This window comes from Lutjanus erythropterus, chromosome 10 (assembly GCF_056507025.1).
Source record: "Lutjanus erythropterus isolate fLutEry1 chromosome 10, fLutEry1.hap2, whole genome shotgun sequence".
Taxonomy (NCBI): domain Eukaryota; kingdom Metazoa; phylum Chordata; class Actinopteri; order Lutjaniformes; family Lutjanidae; genus Lutjanus; species Lutjanus erythropterus.
The window spans coordinates 8,438,028-8,452,041 of record NC_139326.1 but is presented as its reverse complement, the minus strand read 5'-3'; the positions used below and the strand labels follow the sequence as shown (position 1 = coordinate 8,452,041).

General features: G+C 40.8%; 1 protein-coding gene across 1 annotated transcript in view; it reads right to left on the bottom strand.

The window, feature by feature from the left end:
- Nucleotides 1-4,736: 4,736 nt before the first annotated feature.
- Nucleotides 4,737-14,014, bottom strand: part of trpm3 (transient receptor potential cation channel, subfamily M, member 3) — a 144,842-nt gene continuing 135,564 nt past the window's right edge. Inside the window, exons 21-26 of the mRNA XM_084728120.1 lie at nucleotides 13,236-13,410; nucleotides 10,836-10,964; nucleotides 9,056-9,206; nucleotides 7,981-8,174; nucleotides 7,670-7,802; nucleotides 4,737-7,036 (exon numbers count right to left, since the gene is read on the bottom strand). Coding sequence (XP_084584246.1) covers nucleotides 5,419-7,036; nucleotides 7,670-7,802; nucleotides 7,981-8,174; nucleotides 9,056-9,206; nucleotides 10,836-10,964; nucleotides 13,236-13,410 — 2,400 coding nt within the window. The 3' untranslated portion in view covers nucleotides 4,737-5,418. The remainder of the gene's footprint in view (nucleotides 7,037-7,669; nucleotides 7,803-7,980; nucleotides 8,175-9,055; nucleotides 9,207-10,835; nucleotides 10,965-13,235; nucleotides 13,411-14,014) is intronic.

Here is a 14,014-nt window from a genome sequence, read left to right as displayed (position 1 = left end):
AAAATTTGGTTGCCTTTTCAACATAGACATTAGGATATTGTGTCTCTAAGTGCAGGAAAGCTTCAGCTGTTAGTGGCGCACAGAGCAAAAAAGGACAGGACCTGGGAAGAGACAATTGCTGGGTTAAAGGTGCAATCCCCCAACATTTTACATATAAAGATGAGTATACTGGTATATTATATTTCACAGACAACCTGTGTTATCAACTGGGGGCAAGAAGTTTAACAAATCAGAGCATTTAACAGTAAGAGAAACATCGGATCCAGTGTTTTTAAAAGCTTGCCTGACCCATAATGGGGACTAAAATTTCCCCCCAACTTTGTGGAGGCGAAGGGATGTTTCGGATGTTTGAAAAAAAATGCTCACCCTGGTTCTATTTTTGTTAAGTTTCTCACACACTTTTCACCTCCAACCCGCAAATTTTGGTCAAAATTTAGGCTGATGTCCTTTGCTAGTCAGTAGTCAACATGGACGACAAGAGACTAATTTATGAGATTGAGCACTGTTTTTATACGGATATTCTCAAAATGAGGAGGTTTGGAAGGAACAATTAAACTCCAACTATATAGAAATGAAGCTGACTTAATAAAATTACATTATTTATGAATAAATAAGTTTGACACTTAAAGGTGCAGTATGTAAGATTTATGGGGGTTTTCTGCTATATACCACTAAAATTCTACACACTGGTCCTTTAACTTACTCATTTGCAGAGGGAGAAAACTCAAGCGGTGCTGCTGCGACATCACTTGTAGTATCTGGAAAATTTTTCGCGCTCCATCTACTAGATTTCTCGCTTGTGGTATGTTAGAAAGAGGTGTTAGGGTTGTGGGTCAGGGTTAGTAGCAACAGTTTGGGTTGTGACACAGAGATAAGTCAAATGATAAAAATTTAAGTTACTGCAACATCACTATCTCCATGGTGATGTTATATCCTCATCTGTATGTCTCACTTTCATGTGCAAATAGATTTGCGTCTTCAGCTATGAAACTATTGTTCTCAATGATATATCTTTATGTGTTTTGTTAGATTCAAATAAATGTCCATACGAGCAATGATACAGTCTACTTATGACAACACTCCCCCACCCTGTACATCAGATGTGTTTAAAGAGAACAACAAAGGTCTATGAGTGTATGCAAAAGCCACATGTTGAAAATAATCACAGATATCTGGGCTCTATGATTAGGTAAAAAAAAAAAACAACAAAAAAAGAGAAATTTCACAGATTTCTGAATCACTTCAGTCCCCACATACTCCATCCATGCCCAAAAGGCACCCTAAGTTTGGTTTACTGGCAACTTTGTGTTGCCATGTCAACTTTACATTAGAAAATTCTCATAAGCGTCTTGATAAAACATACAATAAAAACTACTTTAAATACTTTAAATATGATTGAAATGTACAGTATATCAGACAGTTCTATATTTAATAAATAATATAATACATCAGCATTTAGTGCATGTCGATGGTCATCTTTTATTAAATTTAAAAGCTTAATTAGAAAATACTTAAAATTCGACAAAAATATCACTGAGAAGATATAAATATTGATTTCATAATTCAAACAGGCATTTACTGTAATTATCAAGAATGAGCAAGAAAAATGTCAATAAATAGAATCAATCTCAAAATAAATGCAACATGATTTAACTGAATTGTAATAGTGAGGAAATATAAAACAAACATAAAAAAATCAGGAAGAATTCTAGTAATTTCACCTATCCTATCTTTACAAAGCTATGAGAGAAGGGCATCTTCCTCCACCCAGACGTTTTCCAGTAGAATAAAAAAAAAAATGAGAGATTTAAAACACTGATCTGGCTTTCATTGTTTGATAATAATAATAACCCCATGTTTCCTCCTCCGTGTCACTTAAAATGCTTTTTATATCTCGGCTAGAATGCATATACTTGACAGCTTATTTCAAGCTTTTTTAAAAATAAATTCATAGCTCTTTCTTTATGAACTCCTCTCGACCTGTTTATGATTCATATAACGGGCTTAGTCATCGGGCAACTGCTGTCTTTTTAAAGTCTCCTTTTTGCAGTGGCTGGCTTTGAAAGCAATTAAAAAAAATAAATAAATAAAAGAGAAAAGCAAATGAATGACAGTTATGGAACAGATGAAGGACGGATCCATTAGGTGTAGGTGGATGTAAAACCATTGCAACATAACGCCACTGCCAAAACCTGAAGGAGGAGGGCCGGGCTGCGAGAGAGCAACGATTTGTGGAGTGTAAGGATTTTTGGTGTCAGGTGCAGGCAAAGAAGGTTCACGTCAGGTTTACTCAGCAAGCATCGCTTCTGAAGTAGGCTCAGAGCGCCCTCTTGTCCCCGTTTTTTGCAATTGCACTTGTTAAAGCTCTCAGGGATCAGGTCTGAACTAGAGTTTATGAGATTTTATGCGTGTGTGTGTGTGCAGACATGTAAATATGCATGTGACTGTCAACATGCACGTGATTAAACTCTTCTATCCTTTCCTTCATTTTCCTGTTTCAGATTCATGCCTCCTGTCACCTGCAGGGTTGGGTCGTAACAGATTCATGCTTGAAAAAATGTGTAATTATAGTGACACAGTCAGGGATTACTTGATTACATTTTTAATCATATCTGTAACTATGGCAATTTTAAAATAATCAATCTTTTATTCATGATAACCAATGCTCTATTAAGTCATAAAAAGTGCTTCTGACATACAGGGTTGCTCCACTTTGTGGTGGACCGGCCATGACAAAAAAGAAGCCTGTGTAGAGATGTTCAAAGAGAAAAAAAATATTTGTGGAGCTCCATTTTTTAGGCTGTGTCCATTCTTTTACAACCCCAATTCCAAAAAAAGTTGGAATGTTGAATAAAATGTAGATTAAAAAACAGAATGCAATAATTTGCAATTACTTTTCAACTTGTATTCAACTGTAATAGTACAAAGAAAACATATTGAATTTTCAAACTGCTTTTTATAAATATACACTCGTTCTGAATTTGATGCCTGCAGCACGTTTCAAAAAAGTTGGAACAGGAGCAACAGAAGACTGTGAAAGTTGTGGAGTGCTTGAAAAAAAACACCTATTTGGAAACTTCCGCAGGTAAACAAGTTAATTGGTAGCATAATTAGGTATTAAAGGGCATCCTTAAAAGACTAATTGTTCACAAGCATGCACAGGGCGAGGCTCTCCACTTTGTGAAAAACTGCGTGGGCAGATAGGCCAGCTTAATAACAAGGTTTCTCAACACAAAAGTGCAACGAATTTAGGGATTTCACCATCTGTAATCCATACTATCATTAAAAGATTGAGAGAAAGGGGCAAGGCCGAAAACCAACACTGAAGCCTGTGACCTTTGACCCCTCAGGCAGCACTCCATTAATTGTATTAAGCAGGGGGATGCATTAAATTAAGACTCTACCATGTAAAGAGAAAGACATATATCAACAACACCCAGAAATCCAGCAGATTTCTCTGGGCCTGAGCTCATCTGAGATGGACTGACGCAAAGTGGAAAAGTGTGCTGTGGTCTGATGAGTCATTTCAGGTTGTTTTAGGAAATCATGGACGTCATGTCCTCCCAGGTTAAAGAGGAAGACCAGTGCTAACCTCAAAAGCCAGCATCTGTGATGGTATGGGGGTGTGTTAGTGCCCATGGCATCATGGGTAACTCCCATTAATGCTGAAAGGTACCCACAGGTTTACGCTGCCATCCGGATGACGTCTTTTTCAGAGACGTCCCTACTTATTTCAGCGAGACAACGCCAAGACACATTCTGCACGTGTTACAACAGTGTGGCTTCGTAGTCAAAGAGTTCAGGTGCCAGACTGACCTGCCTGCAGTCCAGACCTGTCTCCCACTGAAAACATGTGGTGCATTATGAAGCACAAAATACAACATCAGAGACCTGAAGTCATATATCAAGCAAGAATGGGAATGAATTGGAAATGATTACTGAGTGCCGGTAAAAGAAAAAGTGATGTAACACAGACCCTGTCCCAACTTTATTGGAACGTGTTGCAGGCATCAAATTCAGCATGAGTGTATATTAAAAGTAAAGTTTATCAGTTTAGGCATAAAATATCTTGTCTTTGTACCATATTAAGTTGAATATAGGTTGAATTCTTTTTGCAAATCATTGCATTCAGTTTTTGTTTACACACATTTACACATCATCCCAACTCTTTTGGATTTGGGGTTGTAGTATAAGGTGCAATATTTTCAATGTTTGATTTTGAAGTAATCCAAAAGTATTCAGATTGGATTCTTTGTAATCTAATGCCTGTAGCCAAAACTTGCCATGTAATTTCTATTCAGTAACTGACTATATTTCAAAGTAATCTGACCCAACCCTGGTCACATGCTAATCTCAGTCTTCATGTCTCATTTTCTTTCTCACTTTTTTCCTGATAACTTTTGGCTTTTCACTCTGATCACACGGTTAATTAAACCCAGTTTTGACAGCCTTGACCGCAGACATGTGACAGAGTAATGACCTTTTGACTGGAGTGTGTTCAAACACTGCTTTCTTTTCCGAGCTGAACTGACGAAAGAAATAGTTTTGTAGATAAATTATGCTACAAAATGCAATTAAAGGCAAATTTGATATTCCTTTGAGGAAAAAGAGATTAATATTGATTTATTTATTTGAAAGGTGATCTTGTGTATCCAGAGGTAAGTTGTTGCCATATGACTGCGATCATTTCCAGTGCAACCAAGAGGGGAAATAGTTCCCGATGGTTCCAAACACTTCACCGATTCTGGTACGAAGCAGCCAGAAACGTTAGCTCCTTCCTGTTTGCCAGTGCCGGGGTCTTAACCGAGTGGAGTCTTATATGACGAGAGGAAAATGTATTTAAAGCGAAAGTTTTGAGACAGTAATGACTCTATGCTAAGACAAAATGACAAAATGAGGTGGCTGTTTTGTCTTTCTCTGCTCTCGTTGGCTCACAGACTTGACAGTTTCTACCACATAATGCAGCTAGGAGTAACAGTATACGTTCTGACTAACGTGATTGATATGTGATGTAACACAGTGACAGATGTCTACTTGACGTAAAGGTGGTGGGTGGAAGACATACAGTACAAATACACCTTCCATTGCCATAACACCCCATTGAGAGTTACTTAGCTACAAGAGGAGGTAAAAACTACTCTAGATTCATAGCTCTTTGTTTTTGACTGGTGTACAGTAGGACCGCTACACCTCCTATCCGTTTCATCCTGACTCCTGATCACCAGGGTGAAGTTGCCCTCCAGCACTGACTATGAATAAACTTTTATCACCTTTTCTAACCTAAAACGTAAGTGAAAAGAACTGTAGATCTGGTCCAGATCCGTGGGCAACTTCACCCTGCTTTCACTCTCGCCCTGGGCCCTTTCAGTTTTCCTCTCTGGTCCTATCAGTGTGTGAGTGTGCTGACCAGTGTTCTTGTCACGTGTAGTTTTGTCTATCAAAGCTGCGGAAAGCCGACGGCGTGGCCAGCTTCCTCATGGAGAGGCTGTCAGTCTTGGCTGTATCGGGCCGCGCTCCAGACTTGCTCCTGAGGAAGGGGTTTCTGGTTCCTGCCAGACCCCGGCCCCCTGGCCCAGGCCCCCTGTCTGCCCCCAGACCCGGTCCCCTCTCCATCCTCTCACTCACCGACAGGCTCTTCCGGTGCGGAGGGGCCAGCGTGAGGGAAGGATGGGAGTCATCTGAGGAGCAGCTGTTTGCTCGCTCCAGCCTGGAGAAGGGGGAGCAGAGAGGGGCCCCGCTGGGCCCACTAAGGCCCCCTAGACGTGGGGTGTCAGGGGCCGGGATCAGGTCCTCAGGGTCCTCTGGATCAGACTCTGTGTGACTGAGCTCCGCCTCTCTCTCAGGGTGAGAGGAGCCAATGTCTGACGGCTTATCGAAGGGGAAGGAGGTGGATCCTCCGGGGGAGTGTGAGCGTTCTGCGGGAGTGTACGGAGCCGAGACGCAGCGCGTGTCGATGCAGTCAGTGATGCTGGTGTACTCTGCAGCTTTGACCTGGACTCCTGCCCCCAGCCCACTGTAGCAGCCTCGTGGTGTGAACATGAGGCTGTGGGACTTGACCAGTGGGGGCTCGTCCAGGAACGCCGTGCCTGCTGTGGAGAGGTAGCGGCTGCTCTTGGAGCGCTCGAGCAGCCCTGCAGAGGGAGGTGGGGATGGTTCCATGTCCCAAGGAGGTAAAGTGGTGTCTGGTAAGAGGTGAGCTGAGCACAATGACAAATCAGCAGCTGCACTGTCATCAAACATGGCGCCAGCTGTTCCACTGCTGCCCGCGCCGCCCTCCGAGTGCCTGTCGCCCATACCGCTGGTGGCGACGCTGCTGAAGTCCCGGCCTCCCGGCAGCACCGTCTCTATGATATCTGACTGCAGTGAGGAGTCTCTCTGGAGCTGTGGGACCACACGGAGAGGGTCCAGAAAGACCTCCGAAGGCCCCACCTCCTCAGAAGTGGAGACGTAGATATCAATGCATGACGATGGACGGTGCTGCTGGGAGACCGACAGCGTCGCCAGGGGGAGGGGCTTAGACTCCTTGGGGGCGGCACCTGAGGACACTGATTGTGAGCTGTTGGCTCGGTGGAGACTGAGCGAGCGTTCTTTGAAGAAGCTCTCGGCTCGTTCAGCTCCACTCGCACGTTCACCACCACGACCGTGGACATAAAACGAGTGGCTTCTTGTCCGTGTGGCCATGCCAGTAGGAGAAGGAGGGGACATGGAGCCCTCCGCTGTTCCCTCCAGCGCCTCCTGCAGGCGGTAGGCGTTCCCTTCTGTGCTGTTAAAGCTGCTTTGACGGAGGATGTATGCTGCCTCTGGGCACTCACCCTGGCGGAGTATGTACGCAGAGTCCGTGCAGTCAGATGAAGTCCGGGAACGGACTTTGTTGACCTCCCCGCGCTCAACACCCGTCACGCGCTCCAGTGCAACGGCAATTCGTCCAATCAGCTCCTCCATCTGGGCCAGACGAATATCAACAGTCTGCAGTGAGGCCTTCATGAAGTGTTCCCTCTCATTGACTTCCTCCAGACGCATTGCCATATTCTCCACCCTGATGGAGAAGAAAAGAAAGGAGAGAAAAGACATTAAAAGCACCGGAGAGGAGAGAATCGCAGGGGAGAAAAAAGTTGGCAGAGAGACACCACCACACTTCACACTAAGAAAGCGCAGTTTACTCCACTAAGTCACAACATAGACTGAAGGCGTATTTAATTATTTTTTTTTTTTTTTAGAAAGGCCAGATTTGCATCTTTACTATTTCTCACCAGTTAAGTTTAATGTGTAAAACAATGCACCTTTTTATTTTTTCTCCACTTTATTAGCACAGAAATGATCGTCATCATTTAGAAAACAGACTGAAAAAAAATGCAGACACAAATGACTGATTACACTGTGGTATTGGTCAGTTGTGCTATTTGAGTCTCAAAATTTTCCACTGAGTTCACTAACATCAATGATTTATGTACATTTAAGCTTTGCCTAAATTAACTGCTGTGTGTTAATGCACTGCATGTGTTGTTGAGAAAAGAAGAAAAATGACATGCTTGAAATGTGCACTGTAATAAATGAAGACTATGTCTCTGTTCTGCAGACAGAGCGCTGGACTTATTTATATAACAACTTTCCACGGCCTGAAAGCTCTTGATAGAATGCAGACAGAAGTTTTTCTGTGTAGCTGTCCGACCTTTCAGAAGTGACTCTGATCCTCTCGTCGTTAGAGGAGTGGAATCTGTCATCTTTCTCTCTGAAGTACTCTTCTATGCATTGCTCCTCAAAGTCATGGACTTTCTTCAGCTCATCCTCTGTGATGAAAAGCTCTGTGGATGAAAGAGTTTAAAGAAGTGAGCATGCTACAGTGTCACATTCATATGTTTGACAGTACAATAATAACAAAGTTATATATAGCGCTGTTAAAGCATTAAAAACAAAAAATAATTTTAGCTGATGTATCCGTCCTGAGTTTATCAGACTTGTTAATGTTTATTTGCCACTCACTCAGTCCATAGTCCCTCTCGTCATCATCATGCTTGCGCCAGCGACAACACAGATGCTTGAGGACCATAGTAATGTGACTGAAGATGATGAGGGGTGGAGGAAGGACCGGGCGCTCGTGGAAGGTCATAATGAGCTGGTATCGCTGGAACTTCCAAACCTGGTTGGAGATGGACTTCACCTCGAAGAATGTGTTACTATGATGACGGACAACAACACACCAACCAAGAAATATCACACCCAAGCTGAAATAAACTGAATCAAGTCATCAGTGAGTCATCATCACTTCAGATAGTATACAGACTGATGAACGGATTGCTTCACTTAGCATGCTGCTGCACTGCAGAGCCAAGCTTGGACACAGACGTACAGAGATAGAAATAAACGCAGCAGCCAACACAATAAACAGTTGCTTTAATGTGATTAAACTTTCAATTTAATTGTTTTTTTGTCCCAGTGTGCACTTTTTTGGTAATTTCCCCGACAAATGTGAAGAAGACGATGATTGTCTTTGCTACGTGGATTATTCAGAGGTACAATAACAGATCATTAGCATGATAATGTCTCTGTGGAAGAAGCGCCATCTCATTCTGTTAATACAATTTGCTACCAGCCTCTAATGAGAGTGGCTTCAAAGCAGCCCAACAGAAACTACTGTCATTTCTCTTTTTCTCTCACACAAACACAAGCACGGATCTTTACAGAAGTCTAAAACACAGTTATGTCTACAACAGTGTTAATTAGATATTGCTATGAGACTCAGTTTGATGAAGTCTTAGGGCACACTGGTTTGTCGTCGTGTTTTGTGAGTGTGAAGAAATAAAGGGAGGCGTTGTTCCTGGTGCTCCAAGAGTATTTTGTCCACAAAAGGGTATCTTTCAAGCTTACACACCTCAGATGATACACCACTGTTCAGCAGGCAGTTAAAAGTACAAATGGAAATGATGAGATGCGATCATAAGCGTTCACTCAAATTGCATGTGGTGATATATTCTAGTGCCAGGTGTAAACCGGCTAAATGTAGTATAGTACGTACAGTTTGTTCCAAAAAGTTAAAATAATTAGAGACTTTACGTACTTGAACACAGCAATGAGCAGGTTGACCAGCAGGATGTTGGCCACCAGCAGGTAGCAGGCCATGATGGCTGGGACAATCCAGGCACCCGTCTTACAGGGAGGCAGGGCGACCACCACCCCGTCCTCTGCAGTGATGTTCTGCCCACAGGGGGCTGCACACCGCCACAAAACAAAAACACACACGTAAGTTAATGCAGGGTTTTACAGTGTCTGAAAACAGAGATGTAAATCCATCATGAATAATATTTCAGTAGAAATTTGTAGATGCACGACAGATTTGAAAGACATGCAAACATGTAAAATAAACAGAAGATTCAGTACACAGTGAATAAAAACTTAAATAAGCAAATCAAAATAAAGAAAACATAAAACATTCAAGCACATACTGTACACTGAGTTACAAGACAACAATAACAAACAAAGAGACAAGCAGACCTGAAAATACCAAACAAAAAGCATAACTGCATAATTTGCAAACAAACAAGAAGCATAATTTGTCTTTATGCTTCTTAAAGAGGGGACTGGAAAGAGTGGACACTTTAATGGTTGGGGCTCATGTTCAGAAATGTGCATCTGAAAACAAAATACACAAAAGAAATGCATTCATCATGTCTCATCACAATCTGTGCTCCCAATATATTTAAACATGTAGTCAATGTTTGAAATATATTGTCACATATGTGTGCCATAGCTTCATTCAGCAATGGTTGATTGCTGTGAATCATTGGAAATGTATTTAGGATACATAGTATGTTTTTTCCATCTGTGATGGTTCAGTTGCTGTGGCTTATCTGGGGAACATTCAGCATTTGTTCTTGGTTTGTTTGCCTTTGAGATTCATTCTAGTCATGCTCATCATTGCTTGTTGTTCAATTGTTTCACACAATGCAGCCCAAAGACAGAGAACTGAAGTAATTTTTCTATATTTTTTTAAAAATTTTTACCTTTAAAAAATTTGGATTAAAAACTCTGACAACTGAACCACGTGAAAAAACAGATTACAGATGATGAAAGGTGGCTGATTAATATATACTGATGTGGAGGTGTGTATGTTTGTGTTTTTTCTCCTGCATGGTGTGATATCCAAATGTAAAATCAATGCTTATTTATGTTAAATGTTGGCTATATTAGTAGAAATATTTTGGCAATATTGCAATTGCTCCAGTGAGAAGCTGAGCCGGCGTAAAGGGCAGGGTGACATGGTTTACGTGACAGACGGTGTTAACATGGCAGGGTCACCTCTTCAAATGAAACTAACTGAAAGTCAAGGGACAAAAAGGGTGCAAGAAACATCAAAGGAATATCAAACTTTTAAACTCTGATCATTCCTCTTGATGTGACAACTGACCAGTAACAAAAGACCATAATATTCGAACACATTTGAAAAGTGCTACTGCCATGTAACAGTGCCATTTGCCAGCCAGTGCCAAAATTAGTAAGGGTAAAGTTGCTTGGAAGATGCAGCCTCAGGTAAAGCTACTAGTTAGTCAATAAAAACTTTGGAAAAGATCAACAGCCTCGTTAAACCAGGCTGTCGTACTCTTTAAAAGAAACCCCTGATATTGAATGAAAATGGTGTTTAGATATAGTAGCTGACCCAAGATACCAAACACATGAGGGCAACTTTAACCTTAGAGCGTGTGGAGCCGCATGCACACTTTTGTCTCAAGTGGCCTCTAGTGGTGGGAGTTGGCATGACATGGTGGTAATGTGAGGATGATGAAGGAGAGGTGGGATAGGTAGATGTGGTTAAATTGAGGTCTATTATCTATTGGATTTACTGGGATTTTGACTGCACTGGGAAATGTGCAATGGACCGTTACTACGCCAGCTTCCGTGAGCTCGAAAGTAATTTTCGACCAGCCAGAGTTTTTCATTCAGCCTTTGCTGTAACTTCCTACTATGCATATCTGAAACAAAGAATGAAAACATTATTTCAGATCTCTTCTCTTTGGGCCACTCCTCACATTCTGTACACACCATCAGATACACTACCATACAGAAAGACAACAGAACAGCACACTCTCGCTCTCAAGACATTTTCTCACAGACACTGCTCAGTGCTCACAGTCTACGTTTGATTTATTGAGTCAAATGTCACTTTGTCTACAGGGCATAAAATAATGTAGAGACAGAAGAAATCAAGACAAACTGACTGTAAGAAATATGTCCTGGTGTAAAACACTAAGTAACTTGACAGAAAGATTATGATGATACAAAATCTGTACTCAGTATGATGAAATTTGTCTTGTAGTACAGTGCTTGTATTCTAAACTGACAACTTCCAATGTTTAAGGGCTAGTTTGGACTTTTGAAGCAGGGTTGCATGAAGCATAGCCAGTGTAGTACCTACAGTAGATGGTGGCTGGCACACCCCCAGTTTGGAGAAGCAGCTGTGCACAGGGTCAGCAGTATAACATATTTTATCTACCTAAAAACAGGCCATCTAAAAAATATCAGTATCACTTTAAGTTTATGTTATATTTAGAATATATTTACATATTACCTTACCATTAGAAAATGTCTTCTGATGGGAAACAAAGCCACCATTCATCCATTAAGCTTCTCAAAAATAACAGGTAATAACTGATACATATATATATATATGTATATATATATATATATATATATATATATATATATATATATATATATATATATACATAAATGAAATATTGATATTGATATTTGTGCAACAGGTCTCTTTTCTCTACTCAGGTATTTTTTTGTGACCCACCACTGTATGTGTGTGTTTCTCATTATTCTTCTGCTGTGCAATAGGTTTCCATATAGGCTGCCATTATGTGTGCAAACTGTTACACGTGTTGGATTTGATGTGCATGTTTCCTGTTGAGATGCCGACGTCTTTCCCTTATGCACTATGTATGATTTTTATCTTCTGTGGATCTGCATGACGGAGTCCAGAACATACGTCCCTGCAGGAACATGAAAGTACAACTGATCTTATCTTATCACCAGACTCCTCTGGCAAAAATAGCCACTGAAGATGTGAGTTGCTGGACTACCTTTGGTTAGCTTGTGTGTGTCATTGTGGATTGAAGTGAGAAAAAAAATAATAAATAACCGATCAAGGCAGGTGTAGATCAGCAACTCTCATTTTCTGTGAGATGAAATTACTGGTTTTGCCAAATGAGTGCTGGCTTTGGAGACAGTGCTTTAGTGTGTTCCTGATACTTTGATAAGTAATTCATAGGTGACGTCATAATTTCATGCAAAAATAACTAATAAATCATTCATGTGCATATAAGTTTAAAATTTGAAGTTTTAAAAGGTGATGACAGCTAAAAATGGCAACTAAAAATGTTGTAGCCATATGCATTTTCATTTTTTTCATGCTATGTGCATTTATAATTTATCAAGGTATTTTGTACTTGTTCATTCATAAATATAGTTCTTCCGCAGTGACTAAGGCAAGAATGCATCAAAGAAACAAGACATGCCCAAGAACTGACCTGCGTCTGTGTTGTTGTGAAGACAGCTATGGCAGCTTTGTGTCAAAGAGGGCAGTCTGAAGGCAAGGTAAGGTGGTGAAAATATGCTAAATGTAGCGTACGCGTCAACTGATATCGATTATTTTAGGTGGGTAGGGTGGTTTTGCTGCTGACCCTGCTGCTGCTTAGCCTCCTACACCAGTAATCCTGCTGCTTCACCAAACTGGGCGCTTGCCAAAACCCCATCTCCTGTAGGTAATACACTGTAGAGTGATAATTTTCATTGCTGATTAATCTGTTGATTATTTTCTCAATTAATCAAACAGTTGTTTGGTCCTCTTTTTTTTTTTGCCCTACCTAAAAGATATTCAGTTTACTGTCATAAAGGAGTAAAGATTTAAGAAGATGAAATCAGAGAATTTTGACCTTTTTTTTCTCAAGAAATTACTCAAGCTAATTAATGGATTTTCAACATAGTTGCCAATTAATTTAATAATCGATAATTAATCAGGGAATCATTGGATAAGTACCTCATACACACCCACTTAAAAAATCCAAATCATCCCTTTAACCTGTGGAGGAATGGCTGAAAATTAAAGGTAATCCTGCAGAGATAAGTGCATATTCTGTCATTATTTGCATTTTTCCTCAGAGTCAGAAACTATTCTCCCCTGAATGAACACAAAATAAGTTTATTCAAAAGCTCTGACACTGTGGCCCCGAACTTACGGTCAATCTGGTCGGCGAACACCTCTCCGTAGATCATCCAGTAAGGCATGAAGAAGATGTTCCTGGCTAGCATCCAGGAGGGGTCTTCATTAGGGTTGAGGATGGCCTGACGCGCCACCCCAAAACTCATCAGCACCACCAACATGATGATCACAAAATACATCATGTCGATCATCTGACAGCGGGAGGAGGAGGAGGAGGGTAGAGGAGGATTGTCAAAGAGAGAGGGAAAGGGAGAAAACAGGAACCAGTTGGTAAGAATGTTTAGAGAAAGAAATGATGCTAAAACAAAAAAAGAATGGATACAGTGACGAAACCAGTAATGAGGCAAAACAATAGAACAGGAGGGAAGTGTGTTGGTCTGTTACAGCTGGAGAGGCACTTTAAACAGTCTGATGAGTGACGGTCTGCATTTGCATTTTGTGATTACGATCATTCTCTTGAGTCTTGATTGATCAATCAAACTTCAATTTAATTTGTTCTGCACAGAAACCTAAACTCAATATTTAAAATGCACTTAATTTAGGTTAATCCCAGATTGATTAAGGAAGTTACCGAGCCGAAGTGGTGGAAAGACTTACTCTGGGCTGATTTATATTCCATTAGGCTGCCATTCGTTGTCTTTTAAGAGAACTCAAACACATCTAAGATATAGCCAAATTTTAAGGTTTTGTTTAATCTCTCTTACTAATTGCTGATTTTAATATCAAAGGGAGTTTATGTGCATTGGTCCACACCTCATGTGAAAGACAGTCGAACATCAGATACCGATTTGAGCC